Raw genomic sequence first — 23,090 nt, 5'->3', positions numbered from 1 at the left:
AGTGGGGCGGCCATCTTTATACTGAAACTGCGACGGTATGTGTGCACCTGCATTTGGTGTCACCTACAGGCCAGTATGCACGCTGTGTGTAGCACGCTTACCAACTTACAGGATAACGGCGCGAAGTTTAGATGTGTTATTACAAATTTAAGGTTTTCATGTGACTGACCCTCGTATGTTTCAATTCTCCACACTGCTGATAACTTAAAGGATAGGAAAAATTTCGTTCAAATATTTCAAAACATCAACATTTGTTTGCTCAAGAACAAGTGTTCATATATACAAAACAGAAAAAACTATATATATATATATATATATATATATATATATATATATATTGTTTTCTTTCGATGTTCCTAATTATATGGTATCAGCATGTTATATCCTTACAGAGTCATGTCATCAGTGTATAACAGCCGTCTTGTGTTATATACCATTCGTGTATACACAGTGGAACCTCGCATAACGAGCACCTCCCATTACTTGCAATTCGCATAACAAGCAAAAGATATTGTAAGAAAAAAACAAAAGAAAAAAAGAACCTGTCTCGCTTAACGAGACAGGACGACTTATTGTGACGTCACCAGCTGTTCGCGCGTGGTGTGGGGGAAATGTTCGACATTGTCAACACTCTCCATTGTCGGCAGCGGGCTATGAACAGTGTATTTAGTACGTTCTGCAGTCTCGGTTTAGCGCTCCTTATCCTACCCTCTTAGTGCAGCTTACGATCACACATTTTTGTAAACTGTGTTCCCACATTGTTTTTTTTTTTTTTTTTGTGTGCAAATTTTGATGTCCCCGAAGACAAAGCCGCAAGAAGACGACCATAAAAGAAAGAAAATGATCTTAGAAATGAGACGTGAAGTCACTGAAAAACACTAACGTGGTGTGAGCGTTGCAGACTTAGCACGCAAATACAATCGATCTACATCAACTATTTGCACCATCTTCAAGAACAGGGACCAGATTAAGGAGATAGGTGCTTCATTGGGAGTGACAGAAGTATCTAAACATCGGTTTTGTATTCAAGACGATGTCGAAAATAAATTAAAAGCAACTGTAAGGCGACACTATTAAAGAGAACGTCATATGCGAGAAGGCGACGATGACATTCGCCGACCTCGTTATGAAGACACCAAGATAATCATCGGCCGAAGAAGTGTATAAGGGAATCCGTGGATGATTCCAGAAGTTTAAGAGAAGAATCGGCGTTAACAGTGTTGCGAGGCACGGCGAAGCAGCTAGCTCAGATACAAGGGGAACAGCGAACTTCATCAACAACTTCAAGATACTCGTAAATATTGTGGGTTATCTGAGGCAACAGGTTTTTAATTGTGACGAGACGGGTCTATTCTGGATAAAGACGTCGAAGTATACCTCTATAACAGCAGAGGAAAATGCGTTGCCTGGTGACAAGCTAACGAAAGACCGTGTCGCACTGCTATTTCGTGTCAACGCAAGTGGCGATTTGAAAGTTAAACCACTACTCGTTTACAAATCAGAAACTCCAAGAGCCTTCAAGAATTGTAAATTCGAGAAGAGCAGGTCAAATGTGATATGGAGGTCCAACAGCAAAGCTTGGGCGACACGTGATCTTTTTTGTGATTGGACCAATAAAGTGTATGGTCCTTCAGTGAAAAGACATTGAAAAGATATTTGCTTCAGATGAATTGCCACTCTATGTTCTGCTTGACAACGCTCCTGGCCATTCTCCGCAGCTACAAGACCACCTCCTTGAAGACTTTCAATTCTTCAAGATCAAGTTACTGCCTCCCTACACCACTCGTTTACTCCAGCCTGTGGACCAGCAGATTATTTTTAACTTTAGGAAGCTCTACGCTGAAGCACTCTTCGAGTATTGCTTTGAGTTGACTGAAGCTACTCGCTCTCAGAAAGTTTTGGAAATATCACTTCAACATAGTTGCCTGCATCAAGATAATCGAAAAGGAGTGGGAAGGGGTTACCAAGAGGAGTCTCACCTCTTCTTGGAAGAAGCTTGGCCAGAGTGCATTTGTGTCAGTACCTGTGGAGCCTGTAGTCAATGTAGCCAAGAGTATGGGACTAGAAATGGATAACAATGATATCGATGAGCTTGTAGAAGACGACAACCAAGGAATGGCTACCGGGGAGCTCAAGGGGTAGCAATGTGTTCACAGCAGGACGTTGTGGAGAGGTGTTCTTCAGAGGAGGAGAAGGAGCAGGAGGCAGTAATAGCAAAGTGGCACTCTTCTGGTGCAACAAGAAAAATTCTGAAAGCATGGGAATTGCTTGCATCGTATATGAAACATCACCCCAATAAAGCATTTGCTACGTGTGCTACAAATTTGTTTGACGATAATGCTGTGTCGCATTTTCGACAAGTGAAGAAGTGTCGGCGGAAACAAATGACTGTAAATAGCTTCCTAACAAAAAGAAATTAGTTATACTTTGTGAGTAATAAAGTACATAATATTCTATGTATAATTTTCTTTGAATAAGTGGCATGAATAAGATAAAACATTTACTACTTTTTCAGCATGGAGCACATTATCGTATTTTACATTAATTTATAGGGGCAAATTGCTTCTCTTAAGCAGTGTTTCGCTCCATGAGTAAGATTCTGGAACGAATTACTTTCGCTACATGAGGTTCCCCTGCACTTAGTTCTTAGCTATGGCATTCTTTTCTGGAGAACAAATTCACGAAATATGTACACAATTTTCAGACTGCGTAAATTACCCGTAGGAATAACGATCGAAAATATTGGTTCAGCTCATTGTAAAGATGTACTCAAAACACTGGGTATTTTAACTGCACTGTGTGAGAACATTTACCAATTAGTTGCACATGTAAAAACTAAGCTCTGTCCATGACCATGGAAGAAGATTTAGGCTGAATTTACTTTTACCAAGAAAGAAACAGTGTTTTCTAACAAGGAATGAAACTACAATAAGGTACCAAAGAAGATTAAAGACATTACTGAAAACAAACTTAGTTAAAAAGTGCCAGTTAAGCATTCCATTATATACATTGCAGGTTTATGTATGTAATACAGATGAAATGAAATGTGCATGTGGTTAGGGCTACCCGTTGGGTAGACCGGCCACCTGGTGGAAGTCTTTATCAGTTAATGGCGCTTTAGCAACTTCCGTGCTGACTTGAATGAAAAGATGATGAAGGCAACACAACAATCCATCCCTGAGTGGAGAAAACTTCTGACCCCTGCCAGGTATCAAGTCACTATTTACTCAGCCTCCTCGCTTGGCATTCTGATGTGCTGACCACTCAACTCTTTATTTATTTTTTTATTTATTTATTATTTACACCTCATGTTCCGTAAGACCAAATTGATGAACATATCTCCAAATCATGGAACGTGTCAATAAATGAAATTACAACATGAAAGTAATAACAGATAAAAACAAAATGTTTATGAACCCAAAAAAGTTAAGCCATAAATTTATGTGAATGCAATCAACAATACAACAAAAATAAGCTTAATTTTTCAAGGAACTCCTCAACAGAATAGAAGGAATGACCCATGAGGAAACTCTTGAGTTTCGATTTGAAAGCGCGTGGATTAGTGCTTAGATTTTTGAATTCGAGCGGTAGCTTATTGAAAATATATGTAGCAGTATACTGCACACCTTTCTACACAAGTGTTAAGAAAGTTCCGATCCAAATGCAGATTTAATTTCTACCAACTATTAGCTGAGTGAAAATTTCTTATTCTTGGGAATAAGCTAATATTGTTAACAAGAAATGACTGTAAGGAATATATGTATTGAGAGCCAATGTGAAAATACCTGGGCTCATGAACAAGGGTCGACAAGAGGTTCATGAACTTACACCCCTTACTGCCCGAACCGCCAGTTCCTGAGCCAAAAATATCCACTTAGAATGGGAAGAGTTACCCCAAAATACAAAACCATACGACATAAGCAAATGAAAATAAAAATGGTTCAAATGGCTCTGAGCACTATGGGACTTAACATCTAAGGTCATCAGTCCTCTAGAACTTAGAACTACTTAAACCTAACTAACCTAAGGACATCACACATGTCCATGCCCAAGGCAGGATTCGAACCTGCGACCGTAGCGGTCGCGCTGTTCCAGACTGAAGCGCCTAGAACCGCTCATCCACACCGGCCTGCAAATGAAAATAAGAAAAGTAGACTAATTGTCATGTTGAACCACCTCTCACTTCAGATACCGTTCGAATAGTAAAAAGGGCAGCATTAAGTCTTTGAAAAAGATCCTGAATGTGGGCTTTCCATGACAGTTTACTATCTATCTGAACACCTAGTAAGTTGAACTGATCAATTTCACTAATCATATGCCCATTCTGTGAGATTAAAACATCAGTTTTTGTTGAAGTGTGTATTAGAAACGCTAAAAAATGAGTCTTACTGTGATTCAGCGTTAGTTTATTTTCTACAAGCCATGAACTTATGTCATGAACTTATAATGTTACAGCCTTCCCCAAAATTCATATGAAATGTCTGATACCACCTTTTTCGTTATGCATCTGGATAATTATCGGACAATTCAGTGCTTCCTATGACCTTGTATGTGTGTCTTTATGTTTATCATTGTGTCCTATTTAATAAAAAACGTGACATTCATTGTGAAGGCATGTGGAATGTTCTGTAAGGATGTGCATTGTCGTAAATATCGGTGGATTGTTGTCATTGATAAAATTATGTACATATACTAAATTAAGTAACTAATCAAGAAATTGAAGTAATAAGTCCTTCGCAATAAATAACTAGAGACTGCAGAGATGTTAGCATGAAAATTCAATGCTTCTAATTAACAAAATGGTAATCCAGTAACAGAAGACCACACTATCTTGAGAAACAGCTTAGAAGTTATTACCAAGCGATGTATTTTCATTTGTTATTTATTTTTATGTCTTCCTCTGTAATTAATATTCTTTGTAATTACATTTCTAAGTAACTCTCCAATTGTTTACATCTCATCATTTTCCAATATCCAAAATTTGAGGCCTTGTTTGTGCATTTTATGTATGTAATCAGATAAAGCATGAGCTCTGTATTACCATTGAATATTAGTAACCAAATCCAAACTGTAATTAATTATGTTAACTAAAATGATATGTGAGACATTATTTTAATTAAAGTTCAGAATGATGTTCTTATGGAAAACTAAAGACATTTCTATAAAAGATTGTCATTGAAAATTGTATTTTATACCTTCTTCGGCTGTAACATCAGTTTCTTTACGTTTTGTAAATTTTAATTGCAACACCAAAATTGCCCAATATTGATAATCCTTTATTTTGGAAGTTATTGTTAAAATTCTATATAAATCTATGTTGCAATGCTGTGAGGAGTCAGTTTTGAAGTAACTTTTGGAAGTCAAAGAGATCAGTGAAGTCTGTCCGTGTTTTGTTTATGTGACGAGTGTGCAGTTTGGATGTCAATTAATGTGAATAAATTTTGAGAAGCATGAAAATTTCCCATTCATTCGTCAGTGGACCAGGCAGAAGAAACTTAAGTTAAGTAACATTCAACATGAATCAGTTAACAAACTGCACTATTTGAAACCGAGCCAATGTTGCACACAACATCCTTTACTACCAATCTAGTGTCATCAGCAAACAGAAATATTTTAGAGTTACCTGTAATACTAGAGGACATATCATTTATATAAATGAGGAACAGGAGTGGCCCCAACACTTATCCCTGGGGCACCCTCCCCCCCCCCCCCCCATCCCACATCACCGTACCTCACTCAGACCTCACATCACAGCCATTCTCAACACTGTGATTAATGATCTTTTGCTGTCTGTTGCTTAAGTAAGAGGTGAACCAATTGTGAGCTACTCCCCATATTCCATAATGGTCCAACTTCTAGAGCAATATTTTATGATCAACACAATCAAATACCTTAGTTAAATGAAAAAATTATGTCTAATGCTCGAAACCTTTTGTTTAACCTAGCCAGTACCTCACAGAGAAAAGAAAATATAGCATTTTCGGTTGTTAAACGAATTGAACATTTGATTGCAAATCGTGTAATATAAAATGATCAATTACCCTCACATACACAGTCTTTACAACAACTTTAGCGACTACTGTTGGCATAGAAATAGCTCTAAAATTGTCTACACTGTCTCTTTCTCCCTTTTTATAAAGCAGCTTTACTACTGAGTACTTTAAACAGTCAAGAAAATGATCATTCCTAAAGGAAAAATTATAAATATGGCTAAATACTGGGCTAACATGTGCTGCACAGTACTTTAATATTCTGCTAGGCCCTCCATCATATCCATGAGAGTCCTTAGTCTTCAGTGATTTAATTATTGACCCAATCTCCCCCATGTCCGTATCACAGAGGAGTATTTCAGACATCAATCTCGCAAAGGCATTTGCCAAGAGAGTTATAGGATTATCTTTAGAAAATAAATTTTTATTTAATTCACCAGTAATGCTCAGAAAATGATTGTTAAATACTGTACATATATCTGATTTACCAGTAACAGAAATATTTTTACTATGGACTGACTGTGTAACGTCGACCTTGTGCTGTTGACCAGACACTTCCTTCACAACTGACTATATGGTTTAATTTTATCCTCTGAATTAACTATTCTATATACATACCACATACTCTTCGCCTTCCTTATAACATTTTTAAGCATCTTACAGTATTGCGCTCAACATGTCACTCACTATAGAAAATAAGTTTTCAGACTAGTAAATGGAAAATTGCAGTAAAGAAAAGGTCCTGATGTCAGATGGTAGTGTGTGTAGTGATATGAAACAATGTGTACGTAGGGCATGCAGAAATTAATGAACAGTGTAGCAATAGCGTTTTACATTATTAAATAACTTACTTATAAAACAGTATTGCGCACTAAGGATAAACCAAATGAGGTAACTCTGTTTTAAATGAAGTGGCTTTGTATTTGGGAGGGTGGAGGCTCCAATCCTCATCTAGACATTCAGATTCAAGCTATCCAATTTTTCCCTAAATTACTTCAGGCAGAGATGCTTACTGTAAGACCATGACCGACTACCTGTCCCATCCTTGCCAACTAGATCTGTAAGTATGGAAATGTCTGTACATGTGAATTACTTTATTTTTGTTGTTATTAAGTTGTAATACCAGAACATGCACAATTTACTTGTAAATGTGATCTACAAATGAATAAAACTACTTCCATTACTACACTGAAAATTATTTTTTTCTCATTCATTAAGTCTAGCCATTTCACTGCTGAAATATTTTTCATTAAAACAACTTTATCCATTTACATTCTTATTTATGCAGAGTGTAAGCATGTTCTCTTTACTGGTATAGTAAAATCTAAATAAATCTTTGCTGTCAGATATTAGGCCTCCCTTCAGGGAAAACATTAGTATACAAAAATACTAGATCGTCATGCAGCCTTTGAAACATGTCACAAAAACAAAGCGAACCATAAAATCAAGATTAAAAGTAGACAGAAAACATTACCAGCGTAATAAAACGAATCATGGTGGAGAGAATACGTTAACTTCCAGTTTTAGTGACAGAGGTGGGAAAAACCGACTAGTTCAAATCGATACCGGTATTTTAGTTCTGAATAATTTGTCCTTTTCGGCACTTGTTTGTTGTTGGTTATAGATGGTTAAAAAACTGATGTGTCAAGTTGTCATAGGAGTCAGTGGTGCTAAATCTTTTGGTTTTTAAATAAACATTTTTTTGCAGGCTAGTAGTTTTTATTTCTAAAACCTCCGTTGTTTGGAAATACTGAGGTATTTAGAAAATACGAAAAGTGATAAGTGCTATTTTAATAACAACGTCGCCACTTGGAAATGAGCACCAAACATTTGAGATAAGAATCGGTAAAGTATAATTGAGACAATAACCTCCTTTACTACTGAGGGAGTGTTCCTTCCTATTTTTTGGAGCAGAGTAGAAGATAGATGCCAGGCTTGTCATTTGCAACCCAAGCACATTTATTGTTGACACAAAGTTTTGTGACTTCTGAACGACTGGTATTGTCTCAGCATGATACCGATTCTGATGAAAGAAGTCAACACATTAAAAAACAAGTATTTACGAACAGATTGGGCAATAAATATTGGTAAACGAATTAATTCATTACTGAAATTTTAACTACCGTCAGATAATTGTTCCTGGCAAATGTTTTATTTTGTGTGGTATCTAAGGTGTTTACTTGCAGCTTCGAAAGGACATTTTAGTGTTGTCATAAGAAAATCAACTGTGTTTTAATTCCTTTTAAAATGTAAATAAGTATGTTTTACTACGAAAAGGGTTTTTGATTCGAAATAATTGAAGAAAAAAGAACGCTAAAAATTTTACACAAAACTTATTACTTGTCTGCCATTTACATGAAATTCTAGAGAAGAAAGGAAATTAAAGCAACAATAAGAAATTAAAATCGTCGCAATTCATCTACTGTTTGAATAAAAACAGAATGTAGCTGATATCCTGCCTGTATCAACATCCTTAATTTGTCTTCAAGAAACGAATAACAACGCTAAAATTAAGTTCTCCAGCCTCAGTTTTCATCCTTTAGCACTGTCTATTTGTAAGTCACAAATAGTTGTTTAGTTCTCGATTACAACATGATTATCGAGCACAGTTTTTAAAAAATTAGAATCAGTATAAATCTACTTGTGATTTTTTGTTGTATTCAGGTGACCGTTACTTTCTAAGAAAAACAGTAAACAGTATACGTGCAGACAAGTTTTCTTTTATATAGCTAATTTATGTGAAAATTTGATTCTAGGTATCTTGAAATGTATAATTCAAAAGTTCTTAGGGTGTCTTAGAACTAAACAGACTTTGTTCAGTGTCTATGTTTATTAGCGGAGTAACAGCAATAAAAAAACAGAAAATCTGTTATTCCAGAAACCAGCTATTTTGAGGGGTTTTAACAATCAAATGAAACAGTAGAAGAAAAAAAAACGGTGTAATCGAAAACCAGTTGTTTCGGCGATAACGGAAATCCCTAGATAGCTGAAGACGCCACTCAAGCATCTGTTCTCGCAAGTGCAATTGTACTTTGATGATTGATGCTGCTGAGCCACTTTCAACGTGGTTGATGGTTTATTGACACTCAGTCACATGACGTGCATCTATCGTGAGTAATCAGTTTTGAACAGAAGGTAGCTTGTGTAACATGAGCTTAAGAGTAACGTGACCCTTACACGGTTGTTTAGAATATTATTTAGTAGACGCGTCTGCAAGTAGCCTATGTCAGTTCCCGGTGCAACTGAAATGAGAAAAGGTATTAGGCATGTGAAAAATTTAATGTATTTGATGTATTTAGGTATGATGTGTGTCTGGTGTATTTTATTGTCAAACAAGTTGCTGAAAGGAAAAGTGACGAAAATTAAAACGCCCATGGAATAAGTAGTGCCTAGCACACACTGTTGCCCAATTAGCAATAGCTGACACAACAACTTTGCTGGTGCAAGAAACGTACTGTACTGTAATTGGTATGACGTGTTGAAGGTATTTCCAACGCGATGAATAGGTGTCAGAAGAAGTGTATAGTCTGTACAAAAGAATAAGGACGAAGGACAGAAATACTGAAATGTTTGCCTTGCTTTTAGAAGAGGTGCAGTGAATGCGAGTAACTTTGTACCACTTACTACTCTGGTTTCAAATTACTGGTGTTTTGTTTCCTCTCTTACTTTTAGAACAAAGCAGTGCCACTAAGTGGAATACCAGCAATTTAAAACAAAAATTGTAAGTGGTACAAATCTACATTGACTGGTAAAATGTTACCGTACCGTGATGCCGTAGGTATTTTAACCTCAAGCAGCACACCCACCTGCGTAATAACGACAGAAACAGTGAGCTAGATATCGACACTAGGACTTCATGAAAAAATTTAAAGCTTTTCCCACTGAACAGTGGTGCACAGTTCCAAAGTAAAGTTTAAGAAGTTTAAGGAATGACATCATGGGCTCACCATTAGCTGTTTTACAACAAATTTCGGTGGTTCCGTTATGCTGTTCCTTAAAAGTGATCGCGTTTGTAAAAAAGTGCGGGAAAATCGTGAAAAGTGGTTATATAGGCTAATGTGTTATGTGTGGCATAAAATTTCACTTTCTGTATGTACATATAGATCCCCATCGAAAGGAAACTCTTAACAGATGAAAATACGGACATGCCAAGATTGAATGAATATATGAAGATTGCGTAGAAATATTCCATTAACGAACAGATTTGTTCTCATTAACGGTACTGTGGTGTTGCTGTAGGTCGAACTGAACGTATTCAGATATTGCGTACCGCAGTACCTACGGTAGTCTCTAAACCACCTGTACTTCTAAACTAAAATGCGCAAATATTCGGAGTTCATCTTCTGCTGTTCTTGTTTTTCAAAATACCCTTCATCATTATTGAAAATGTAATTGCCTGAGATAGCTTGTCATTCTCTCCTTTAATTATGGACGTAATTCGTTTCTCAGTATTCCCAGATTTATTTTCTTTCCCGCACATTGCAGCCTATGTTCAAAAAACGTTTTTATAATATCTGCAGCCTTCCGCCTTATGCCATTGCAGTGCAGTTACTCCTGAAGGATTCTATGACGGACGCAATCAGAAGCTTTGGAAGGTTCAAGTATATGCTTTCCTCTAATCATCCAGGACCCTATTTATGTTTGTTGTGGACTTCGCCACAAAGGTTTTTGTGCGTCTTACCTTCCTGCAGCCATGCTGTGCTTCTTTTATAAAGTTTATCATTCTATCTTTAATTGCTGTTTCTATGATATTGGAGAAAACATTTGCAATAGTTATGGTTCCATAGTTTCCTGCATCTCTTTTATCCCCTCCTTTAAGCCCTGGTACTGCCTAGCACAGTGTTTAACCATTCTTACAGGTATGCCGTTCATACCCTCTGTAATTCTATTTCTTAATACTAAAAGTCTTTTAAACTTCCGGTTCATCTGGCAATAGTAGGTAAAACTCTTAGCCCCCTTTTTTGGGGCTTTTCACGCTCTTTGGTATTGCTATGGTTTGTTTTATGGGTTTTTCTGCTATAGCTATATACTATCAAATGAAACTATAAGCGGCATTCAAAAAGACACGATTCGGAGGCATAATTACAGAAACCAGTACCTTTATGTTAAAAATATTGACCCTGGCTGTTGAGACACTTGTCATACTGTGACACAAGGTGGTGAATGGCTGTCTCATAAAATTCCCGGGGCTGCAATGTTAATCAGTTCCCTACGTAAAGCTGGAATTCGTCGTCTGAGGTGAATCGTTTGCCCCTCAGAGCCTTTTTAAGGGGACCAGAAATGGCGTAATCACAGGGAGAGCGTTCTGAACTGTATGGAGGGTGGCCCAAAACCTCCCGATTGAATTTCTGCACGAGTGCCGCGACTGTGTTGGCCGTATGAGGCTACATTGTCGTGGAGCAGAGTGACCCCAGGGGTGATTTTGCCTGGTAGTTTTGATTAGTTCACTTGGCGAAGGGTGGTCAAGGTTTGCGAGTAACATTCACTGTTGTCCCATGCTGCAGGAGGTGAATCAGAAGCGGACCATCTTGGTCAAAGAAGAACGTCAGCATAACCTTTCCTGCACTTGTGTAGATGGCCTTGGCTTTGTTTGGTGGTGGTGATCCTGGATGCTTCCACTGGAGACTTTGTCGTTTTGGTTCTGGTTCAAAGTGTTGACACCATGACTCATCTCCAGCCACCACTTATGCCAGGAATGCATTCCCTTCCTGAGCACAGCGCTGCAGATGAGCAAGGCAGTGGGTCATTCAACATGCTTCCTGGTATGGTTGAAGTCTGTGGGGCACCCATTGCGCACACACTTTGAGCATGTGCAGAAGTTCCTTCATGATAGTGTGAACACTTCCGACGCTCAATCCGACCACGGCGGCTATAGCTTTCACTGTCACTTGGCGGTCCTGAGTATGAGTGCATACACTAGCTGGACGCCGGCCGAAGTGGCCGTGCGGTTAAAGGCGCTACAGTCTGGAACCGCAAGACCGCTACGGTCGCAGGTTCGAATCCTGCCTCGGGCATGGATGTGTGTGTTGTCCTTAGGTTAGTTAGGTTTAACTAGTTCTAAGCTCCAGGGGACTAATGACCTCAGCAGTTGAGTCCCATAGTGCTCAGAGCCATTTGAGCCACTAGCTGGACAATGTCATTGGTAATTCAGTGTAGTACTCCAGACTGTGCATCATCGGCTAATGACACTCGTCCTTCCCTGAAGCGCTTGTTCCACGCCTTGACCCTTGCAAAGGACATACAGTGTTCTCTGTACACTTGTGACATTCGTCAATGAATATCCGTTCCTCCTACTCCTTCCACTGCTAGAAAACGAACATCTCTTTGCTGTTCTGTTGAATATATCACAGAAAGATTCCCAGCTCATTTCTACACTGTTGTCTTTGTGAATACCATCTCATTTTTGTACCTGTAGCAAAATTTCTAGCCTGCTCAAGTCCAAGTTTAATCTGCATAATTCGACCACGATGTTGTCCTCATCTTTTTATAATTTCACAGCTCAGTCGTTTGTCCATGATGATCTGAAGCAACAGTATTCACAACGTGGACGCTTGTCTGAGTCTGGGTATATTTGCCAGAACATGTACTACTAACGTGCTTGAAGTTTTTGAACGCCTTGTTGGATATTTTATATGATTTTCAATGTTGTAAATCTTTATAATCCTTGAAAAGTTCCTGTACAACCACTGACCTTCAGCATATCTACACATGAGTCTTCTGCTACTACTTCGAAAGTGAATTTCCTCATGACATTGCGCAATAGCACATCAAATTTCAGTTAAAAGCTTTAAGTGCTCGAACTTGGTTATTGATGTATTCTTACTAGAAGACATTTTTCTCGAATATTTTATTAGTACTGCTGCTGCCTCGAAACCAGTTTTATGCAGTTTGGAATCCCAACTAAGATTTCACTCAAAAATAAGTGTATTCTGTGCTAAGCCTCAAAGCTACAGTGCAAAAAAATCGTTGTTATCACAAAATCAGCATGATTTAGCAAATCCAACGTTTCATTGATAGCTGACAATGTGCATCATTATTTAGAAGCTCATTTGAAAGCACTGGATGACGGAGAACACACTATTGGAATTTTTATTGATCTGTCGAAGGCATTTGACGTAAGTCCCAAAACGTTTCAGAGGAATCCTTATCCATGGGTAAAGTTTCCATATTACACGGGCAACAACTGTATTATTAAGGCATAATGACATAAAAGAAAATGCCTTTAAAACAAAAACAAATGTATCTAGTAAATCACTGATTAAGTATGGTGTCCTACAGGACTCTGTCCTATGACTTCTGTCGCTAGTTTTGTATTGTATGTACTTTACTGATAAAGAAATCAAAATATTGTTGGACAAATGAAGTATATATTTTTAACAAACAAATTTTTACCATTTATTTTCTTACAGCAATATTGCAATGCTGTAACAGACATCTCACTGCACCTTCATTAGCTAGGAGGCTGCAGCTTGTTTTTACAGTAAGATGAAATAATAAGTGGTACCATGAAATACGATGGGAGCAAAACCAGGAATAAATACAGAACAAAATGTTACATATATTTAAGAAAAATACACTACAAACAATCTATCAGGAGTGAGAGAGCATTTGTAAAATTTTTCAAAAAAATTAACTTTACCAAAACTTTTTCCAATAGAAAATTTTTTAATTTATAGAACATCTTGGCATTTCTGTGCCTTTAACTTCATTTGGTAAATTGTTATACATCTGCATACCAAAATGTAGCTCACTTCTCTGAAAATAAGCTATTCTGGATAGGGTTAAATGTTTGCCAGATTTCTGGCTCATTTCGGATTTAATGTGTTCATTTAATATCAATGAGCTCTCTATGTTTAATAGATAGTGCTGAACAAACGATGTGATATAGCAGTAAATGTATTGTGGAGTCATAATGCCTTGTCCCCTGAAATGTTGACTACATGATGCAGTATGTCTCAGATTGCTTATTATACAAACTGCCTCTTTTTACATGATGATGTATATCTGCTGCAGTGTAAGTTTCCCCTAAAGATGATTCCATGCTGTATTGTGGAGTAAAAGTGATAATAATATACTTGTAGCAGAAATAAAGTTGTGTCTACTTTTTTGAACACCCTTAGAACAGAACATACAGTTCACAGCTTATTGAGATACAATTGACGTGAGTACTCCTTTCAAGATTTTCTTCAATTCACATACCGAGAATACTGAATGTACCTAACATTAGACAACTCTTGGCTGCTTAGGTATATACTGGGGAGTCCTAGTTTTTGAGGTGAGACCCTACACTACCTTTTCTGTTTTTTCATTACAAAAAGATTGCTCCCGCTGAGCCATTCATTCAGTGATGAATTGCTCCATACTTTAATGAAATATTCCGTCTGTAAGAAACGTTTATTTTTAACAACACGCCGTTTTTTTTAGAATGTTCCTCGATGTTTTATGGAGCAGGTTAACCTCCTTCACAATCTAACAAGGCATCACTACGTAAAACGAAGGATGTAAAATCTAAATAGAGGTCTGCAAGACACTTTCAGGATTAGAATTTACTTACAAAACTCTCGTTTTTTAAAATTTCATTTCATGTCTACTCACCTCTGTGGACGAGGTTATTAATACACGGCTGTGCAGTGGCACTCGCCTCAGAGGTAAGCCAGTTCGGATTCTGCTGGTGGAAGAAATTTTCAATGCCAGTATTTGGCTGGCAGGGGCAGATGGGGTGGTAGCGAAAAGTTCTTGATCATCAGACTTTTCGCCAACGCCCTGGTTTAAATACCAAACCTCTACACAGTATCCCATGTAGTGAAGGCGTATGACACTGGGGAAGTTGTGCTCATCAGTCCCCTTGGTGCTCTCCAAAAGGATTAGGCTATGTGCCGGCACTGGGTTTCGCACTCTCCGTTCCCTGATCATATAAAACACAAATATGTAACAGATATGCTTCTGCACACAGTTCTCATACTTTAGCAAAGGAAAGATGGCTGTGGGTAAAAAGGATACAGAAAACCTTTCCAATTAGGTGACTGAACCTGCCCTTCAGGGTCTCCCAGTCAAGCATGCTATACAAGTCCACCTTATTTATTTATTTCGTATGTGATTGGCTAAATGGTTCAAATGGCTCTGAGCACTATGGGACTTAACTTCTGAGGTTATAAGTCCCCTAGAACTTAGAACTACTTAAACCTAACTAACGTAAGGCCATCACACACATCCATGCCCGAGACAGGATTCGAAGCTGCGACCGTAGCAGTCACGTGGTTTCAGACTGTAGCGCCTAGAGCCCCTCGGCCAGTCTGGCCGGCCGTGTGTGATTATTAGGGTAAATAAAATGTAATCCAGACAGAATATTGCATTAAAACAGAAACTATGATCATTTACCTCCACTTAGAATTCATATTTTTAATTCACTTTATTTACACTGAAGTAGGGAATACAGTGATCTTATCCATCAAAAAACGTTTGTAGAAAGAAAAAAATAGTTTTGGCTTTCATATCAAATTTAATATGTTTACAAGTAGTCTTGAGTTATAGTGTTATTAAAAATCACTGAACTACGTAAAAAAATTGTGAAATATGTATACACCCTTCAGCAGTGTCCAGCTCAGTTTGAGAGAAACACAACAAAATCAAAGAAAGACAGTTTCTGTATATTATAGTACGCTAAATGTGTGCCATCATTTGTTGATAAACATCTAAGTTATAAAAATAAGTGTTACTCATATGCAATATATTTAAGTGCACACTTATCATAAAAGTTTGTTACATTTGTTACCTTGTACTTTTCTATCAAAAGAAAGGAAGCATACCAGTGTTTGTGGAAAAAGACTACAAATTTGGTGCACGAGCTAATGGACCACAAAGTTTAATAATTTCATTTGACAACATAGGACATAAGTTTCCGCTTAGTAAAAGGAAAGACTTTTTAGCCTTTTCTCACAAAACTTTACAATTTTTGTAAGACCTAATTTTCAGCTTTAAGCCTACTTTCCAGTACACGACTGATTCCCAGCGAATCAGTTGTGTACTGGAAAGTGGGCTTTCTACCCAAAACCTAGACTGTACAAAAATAATAAAGTTTTGTGATCAAACACAAAAATGGTTTGGGTGTAATTAATACTGTATACATGGTTTCTCCAGGAACCCACAGCCGAATTAGTTATAATTACTGATTATTAGAGATGTCCATTTGAGGCTATCAGATACTTTTAATTCAGATGGAAACATGACTCAAAGTTTGCTGTATTTCGTATGCTAATAGCTGATGTGCTGCTTTCTTTAATGAAAGATTCTGTCTGTGAGAAACGTTTGTTTATAACTACTTGCCGTTTTTTACAGTGCTCCTCAATGTTTTACAGTACATGTTAACCCCATCCACATTCTAGAAAGGCATCACTATGTAAAACGAAGGAAGTAAAATCTAGCTAGAGGTCTGCAAGGTGCTTTCAGGATTAGTATTTATTTATAACTTTTGTTTTCTAATATTTCATTTTCTGCGTGATTACACAGGTAAATAAAATGTAATCCAGACAGAATTTCGCATTAAAAGCAATATTATAATCATTTACATCCACTTAGAATTCGTAGCTTTTAGTTCGCTATATTCAGACTAAAGTAGAGAATTCAGAGAGCATATATGTCGAAAAATGATTAATTTCGCTTTCCATATGAAATTTAGTGTACTTACAAGCATTCTTGAGTTGTATTGTCACTAAACATCAGTAAAACATATAAAAAGTTATGAACAATCTAGATTACCTTTGAGCAATATCGATCTCGATACGAGAGAAATAGAATAAAAGGATAGAAAGGTACTTTCGACATTATGCTGTGCTAAATGTGAGCCATCTGTCGTCAATAAACATCAAAGTAGGAAAATTAGTATTGGTCATGTACTTCACATTTACTTACATACTCATTACATTCCATATTATCATAATAATTTGTTACATTATACTTTTCTGTGAAAAACAGGAAGCACATGAAAGTTTGCTGGAAAAAGACTGCAAACTTGAAGCTCAAGAGCAAGAAATAAACTATCTTTTGAATACTATTGATGATATTTCATCTGAAATGGACAAATGTAAGGTGAGCATAACTGTACAATAATAAAGAATTCACCTTTTTTAAAAGTATCTTTCTGGGCTCACTGCTGACAGATGTCTCTGTAAGCTACACATGTCACCTGACTGAGCACCATGGTAAGCTCAGCCTGCAGTAGTTGACGTAGTTATGGTGGGCGTTAGGTTCATTAATTACGTGCTGGTAAATTTTCTGTTGTCATGTCACTTTGTGATCTGTGCATACTTCAACAACTGCAACGTTTTGTGTAACAGAGATTGACAATCTTAGTCAAATATTTTGATTGTTAGGATGGTGTAAAACAAAACAAGAAGAACCTCATTGCAACCTGCGAGCCAGTGACACTGGTGGCTTTTAAATGTAATATGTTTAGCCTAAATTCAGTAGATTTTTACAGGTAAGCAATGCTCTGTTTAGAGCAAACTAATTTTCATTACCATCTTGTGAGCCAGAGTAGCTAATATATCTAAAAACTAACAAGCTCTCAATGAATCCCGCGAACCACTGGCAAATGCTAATGTCCAATTACTAAAGAGAGCTCAGCAATCTAGTGAAGGGCTCCAACTTTGTTTTAGCTAAAATTCTGAGCATCAGATTCCATAAGAAAGCATGATATTCAATTTGTTTGTCCTATACGCCCACAAGCTGTTCTCTCATAATATACTATTTTTGCTTTGTTGTTTGTTGATGGTTGTTACACATTAGCGTACACAAAGATCAGTGGTCCAATACTCGAGCCCCTGTACTTAATATTTCCCAACACTTAGTTCGTCGTTTCACCTGCATGTGTTACGGTAATTCCTGTTATGTAAGTATGACTGTAACTTAATTTGTTAGATATTCTCCGATGCCCTAGTGTAGAACATCATTACTAATACGTTATGTCTTACACATCTAAAAGTTTCAGCAAAGTCACAGAAAATTCCATCATGATACCTTCTACGAGGGGCATTCCATAAGTAATCTAACACATTTTTTCTTGGTCAGTTTCGTTTGAAAAATTTGTAATTTGTTGTGGGACATCGTGAAATATTCTCGCTTCAGTCACTATAGTTCCATAAAGTTCCAGTTGGTGGCAGCGCTTAACATAGCCTTCAAAGAAGCGTCTATAATGCAGATATGTTCCAGCAGGAAGCTATGGTTGAGTGTCTTTTGGAAGAAATCCAGACCATCACAGATATTCATAAGAACTTTTAAAATGTGTACTGAAACCTAGCAGTGAACAAAAGCACAGTGTGTCATTGGCCGAGGCGTCCGTCCATCGCGACAAGGTCAACCAAACCTATCCAATCTCTTGCGTGCTGGCCGGCCGCGTACAGCTGTGACTTCTGCAATGTTGGAAAATGCAGATATTGTCTTCCGCGTAGTAGTCATCGTTGTTCTCTTCATATATAAGATTGTCTTCGTTGCCATCGAGAGCGTTACTTACGCCACAAACACTTCGATGCTCAACTGGACGTCTCTGTTGGTAATACTGACACACTTGTCCACCAGTTTGAGTACCCAAATGTTTGCGTATGGTGGGTTCCTCGCCACTGCATTAGAGAAGACAATACAGAGCTTCCATCTATTTGGCCCAATGAAGCATATACTCCGTGAGAAGCATTACGTGGATAATGGGGTTGTTAGTGATGTGCCAAGATGTTGGCTCTAACGTCGACCAATAGTGTGGTAAAATGCGGGCAGAAAGGCCCTCTCAGTAAGCTGGCGTAAGGCTGTCTCACTGAACGGAGGTTATGTTCAAAAAGAAGGTTTTGTAGCCAAAAGAGTGGGGAATAATATAGTGCACTGGGATCCAAAAATCTGACCAGCTTTCAGACAAAAATATTTTGCATTACTTACTGAACGCTCCTCGTAGGATTTATTTTGTGAGACTGAAACATTACTCTCATCTGGGAGAGCCTTTTATGAAAGCCAAACTGGGAGTGTCAGTGGACCATTTTGTGTAAGGTGTTGTACACTGTCCTCTCAAATATTTTTAAAACAACTCGCACCAGAGAGATACATCAATAATTAGATGTTACATGACTCTCGCTGTATTTGTGTATTGGCATCACTATTCGCCACACAATGTTTTAAACTGTAAGGAAACAGTCTAGTTTGTACAGGCTCGTTACATAAACCTTCACTACGTCTATACTTTGAAAATCATTGTGAAGCGTACTCCCATTGTACCTGTTATTATGGCTTCTTTCCATTCCAGTGTGCAGTAAGAATGATTACTTAAACGCCTCTGCAGGATATGTGCTGCAGTTAGTCTACTCTTGTCTAGTCCCTTTGGGAGCAACATATAGGGGCTTGTAGCGTATTCCTTGATTCGTCCCTTAATTTGGGTTCTTCAAACATTCTAAGTAGGCTTTCATGGGAGACCTTGATCTGTCTTCAAGTGTCTGCAGTTCAGTTCCTTACACATCTCCCATGACATGCTTCCATAGATCTAACGAACCTGTGATCACTCATGCTGCTCTTCTCTGTATAGTTCAATATCCCCTTTTAGTCCTACATAGTATAGGCCCAACACATTTGAGCAATATTCTAGCATGAATCATGTGAATGACTTGTAAGTGATGTCCTCTCTAGACTGAATGCATTTCCCCAATATTCTAAGGATTAACGGAAGTCTGCCAACTGCTTTACACATAAATGGGCCAACATAAACATTCCATTTCATGTACCTACACCCAGGTACCTGTATGAACTGTCCAACTGCGACTCACTGATATTATAGTCCTAAGATACTAATTTTTTAGTTTTGTGAAATACAAAACTTTACGGTTCTACATGTCTAAATCGAGTCCTAATCCTTATACCACTTTGAAGTCTTATCAAGATCTGGCTAAAGATTTATGCAGATTCCTTCAAATAGTATTTCATTATACATAACTGCATCATCTGCGAAAAGTCACAGGTTACTAGTTATATACAATACGAACAGTAAGGGCCCCAACACATTTCCCTGGGGCAGACTCCTGCTGATGACTCTATCTGAGATAGTGTGCTGCGTCCTACCTACCAAAAAATCCTCAATCCATACACACTTTGTTACCCCATGTGACGATACTTTTGATGATAAGCGTGGGTATGGAACTGAGTCAAACGCTTTTCGAAGATCGAGAGATACTGCCTCTACCTGACTGCTTCGATCCCAAGCTGTCAGTACGTCTTGTGAGAACAGCGCAAGTTGGGTTGCATCCAAGCACATAAATTTAATCTCAATCCTCGACATATTCTCTGTTCGAACATAATAAATTTCCTTGAGAGGGAAAAATTTCTATCTACGTATCAGCACCGTTTAGAAAGCACTGCTCGTTCGAAACCGTGCTTTCCCTTTTCTCAAATGAGATCATGAGAACCATGGATAACGATCAACAGGCAGTTCCATATTCCCAGATTTCCCTAAAGCAGTTGACACGATGCCACACTGCCGATTGTCAACGAAGGTAGAAGCATATGGAATAGGTTTCCAGCTATGTGAGTGGCACGAAGACTTCTTAAGTTACAGAACCCAGTATGTAGTCCTCGACGGCGAGTATACATCAGAGACAAGAGTATCATCGAACAAAAAACTATGCCCGGTGATGGCGGGAACGCGCAGGTCAGAGCCATCTTCAAGAGGGCAGTAGAAGTGGTCCACAAAACTACAGCCCATGAGATTCATTTCTTGTAGAATCTTAGACCATATGGATAACTCACGTAGAGAAGTATCTCAAACAGAAGACCTTCTCCATTCCAACCCTCACCGGTTCCGAAAATACTGTTTATGTGAAACCCATCTCAGACTTCTTTCTCACGGCATCCTGATAGCCATGGATCAAGACAGCTAGATAGATGCAATGCTTCTTGACTTCCAAAACGCAGTTCACTCAGTGCCACACAAACGTTTATTATCGATAGCGTCAGCTAAGATTTGTGACTCGATTGAGGATTTCTTGGTGGAGAGCACACAGCGTCTTATCTCTGATGGAGAATCATTGACAGATGTCGAAATAATATCACGGGTGCCTCAGGAAAGTCTGTTGGAATCCTTGCCGTTCATGTTGTACATTAATGACCTTGTAGACAGTATTACTTGCAGATGATCCATTTTTTTTGTAATGAAGTATCGTACTGTCTGAGAAAGTCTTCACAAACGTTAAGCCATATCTTGACAAGATTTCTAAGTGGTGCCGAGATTTACTTGAAAACAAACTTGATATTCTGTGACAACAGTTTCAATAAATTACTGTTCGAATCTGTCAACTCACAGGCACATGACAATTTTTGGGATTTTCAGATTGAACCATCACACAGCCTCAGACTCTCAGTCACAGGTAAAGCAAGTAGCAGACCTTGGTTTAATGGTAGAACTAGTCTACAAAGGAGATTACATACAAAAGACTTGTGTGACCCATCCTAGATTATGGCTCAAGTGTGTGTGAGCTGTGCCAAATAGGACTAGCAGGGCACTTTGAAAGTATACATAAAGGGCAGCACGAATATTTACAGGTTTGTCTGACCCATGTCAGAACTTCATCGAGTTGTTGAAAGAACTGATTAGGTAGACCCTTGAAGACAGATGGAAATTATCCTCAGAAAGTCTACTAACAATGTTTCAAGAACCGGCTTTAAATTATGACCATAGGAATATACTACAACTTCCCACTTATCGTTCCCCCAGGGATCATGAAAATAAAGCAAGTTAAATTACAACAGACTCAGAATCATTTAAACAACCATTCTTCCCGCGTTCCATACATTAATTGAAAGGGAAAAGCCCTTATTACTGGCAAAATGGGATGTACCCTCTGCTATGCACTTCACAGTGATTAGTAGAGTATACATATAGATGCAAATTTGGAAAAAAAGGCACCAAGAAAAGCAAATTTCTTATTCTAGACACAATAAGTAAATAACGCTTTACTATTCCTGAAATTAAAATACATGTGCTACATGCAGTCCTGGAGTCTTTACTCTGCAATCCTTTCGTAACAACGCCCGATGTCCCTTGCACGGCTGTTGTAGCCATTGCATTCCCCACGTCTACACGCATTTAACTTTACACGAGGGTCTACTCAAGAAACACTGTAGCATAGACTTCTTAGTAACATTAAGATTTTAACGTGGGTTTCGTACGATTTCAGTTCTCCTGAAGTTTTCATGTGTGCAAACTTCTTTCACAGATTTTGCTGATGCTGCATAGTCCGTAGCCCCTCGTTCGTCTATTGGTGTCACAATAGGTATTTCCTTTGAACTTGTCTTGCGATCATATAGTATCCTCTCTCGAAATTCGAAGACTACAGTGAAGTTTGCATGCTCTCATGGTCGACATATTCTAATCAATCTGTGCTGGGGCTGGATTCCTGTTCTTTGTGATGACATCAACCTACTGGACAGATTTATTAAAGTTTTACGTCACGTCATACTGATGGAGAATTATGTCCCGACGTCATTTGCTGTCCGATGTCTGAGGAATTAAACAACTGGAAAAATTCGTTAACAAAGTTTATTCTAATTGATTGTTATAGAAAAATTAAACTTTTGGTGTCTCACTTGGTTTATTAATACCTGAGCCAAAGCTTGTTCACATTGTTAATGTGCAGCCAAGCATGGGACCAATTAATTATTTCTCACTTGTGTTTTTACAGTACGTGGAAGCATGAAAAGAAATCAGTAGAAATTTCTTCCTTTATCTCAAATAGGCCAAATCAAATTCGGCATATGTCTCTGGAAAAATATTATAGTGGCAACTGAAGGCCGCTACACTTACGTCTTTTATTAGTGTACATTAAACAAAAGTTACTCATAATATCGAACGCGCACGTAGGGTTGTTACATGCTATGTCTAAATTGAGTGTAGCTTGGCACATTCTGTCTCAAGCAATGCGGACTGCAGATCTCATACAGGAAATGGTCGTCTGTATTGCTCAGTACTGTTTGCACGAATGTTCCAATAATCGTTCTCCATGAATACTCAGTCGCAGGAGAAAGTTGTGTGCTGATTTTCATTGGCAGTGCCTAAAGTGAAGTTCTCTAACACTACGT

At 38.0% G+C, this 23,090-nt stretch overlaps 1 protein-coding gene across 1 annotated transcript in view; it reads left to right on the top strand.

Moving 5' to 3' along the window:
- The first annotated feature begins 11,652 nt into the window (after positions 1–11,652).
- The window catches only part of LOC124594926 (putative leucine-rich repeat-containing protein DDB_G0290503), a 184,309-nt gene continuing 172,871 nt past the window's right edge, over positions 11,653–23,090 (top strand). Inside the window, exons 1-3 of the mRNA XM_047133423.1 lie at positions 11,653–11,763; positions 16,962–17,075; positions 17,360–17,466. Coding sequence (XP_046989379.1) covers positions 11,653–11,763; positions 16,962–17,075; positions 17,360–17,466 — 332 coding nt within the window. The remainder of the gene's footprint in view (positions 11,764–16,961; positions 17,076–17,359; positions 17,467–23,090) is intronic.

This window comes from Schistocerca americana, chromosome 1 (genome assembly GCF_021461395.2).
Source record: "Schistocerca americana isolate TAMUIC-IGC-003095 chromosome 1, iqSchAmer2.1, whole genome shotgun sequence".
In the NCBI taxonomy this organism is placed as follows: domain Eukaryota; kingdom Metazoa; phylum Arthropoda; class Insecta; order Orthoptera; family Acrididae; genus Schistocerca; species Schistocerca americana.
The sequence above is the reverse complement of the archived record's forward strand: the minus strand, read 5'-3'. Positions and strand labels throughout refer to the sequence as shown.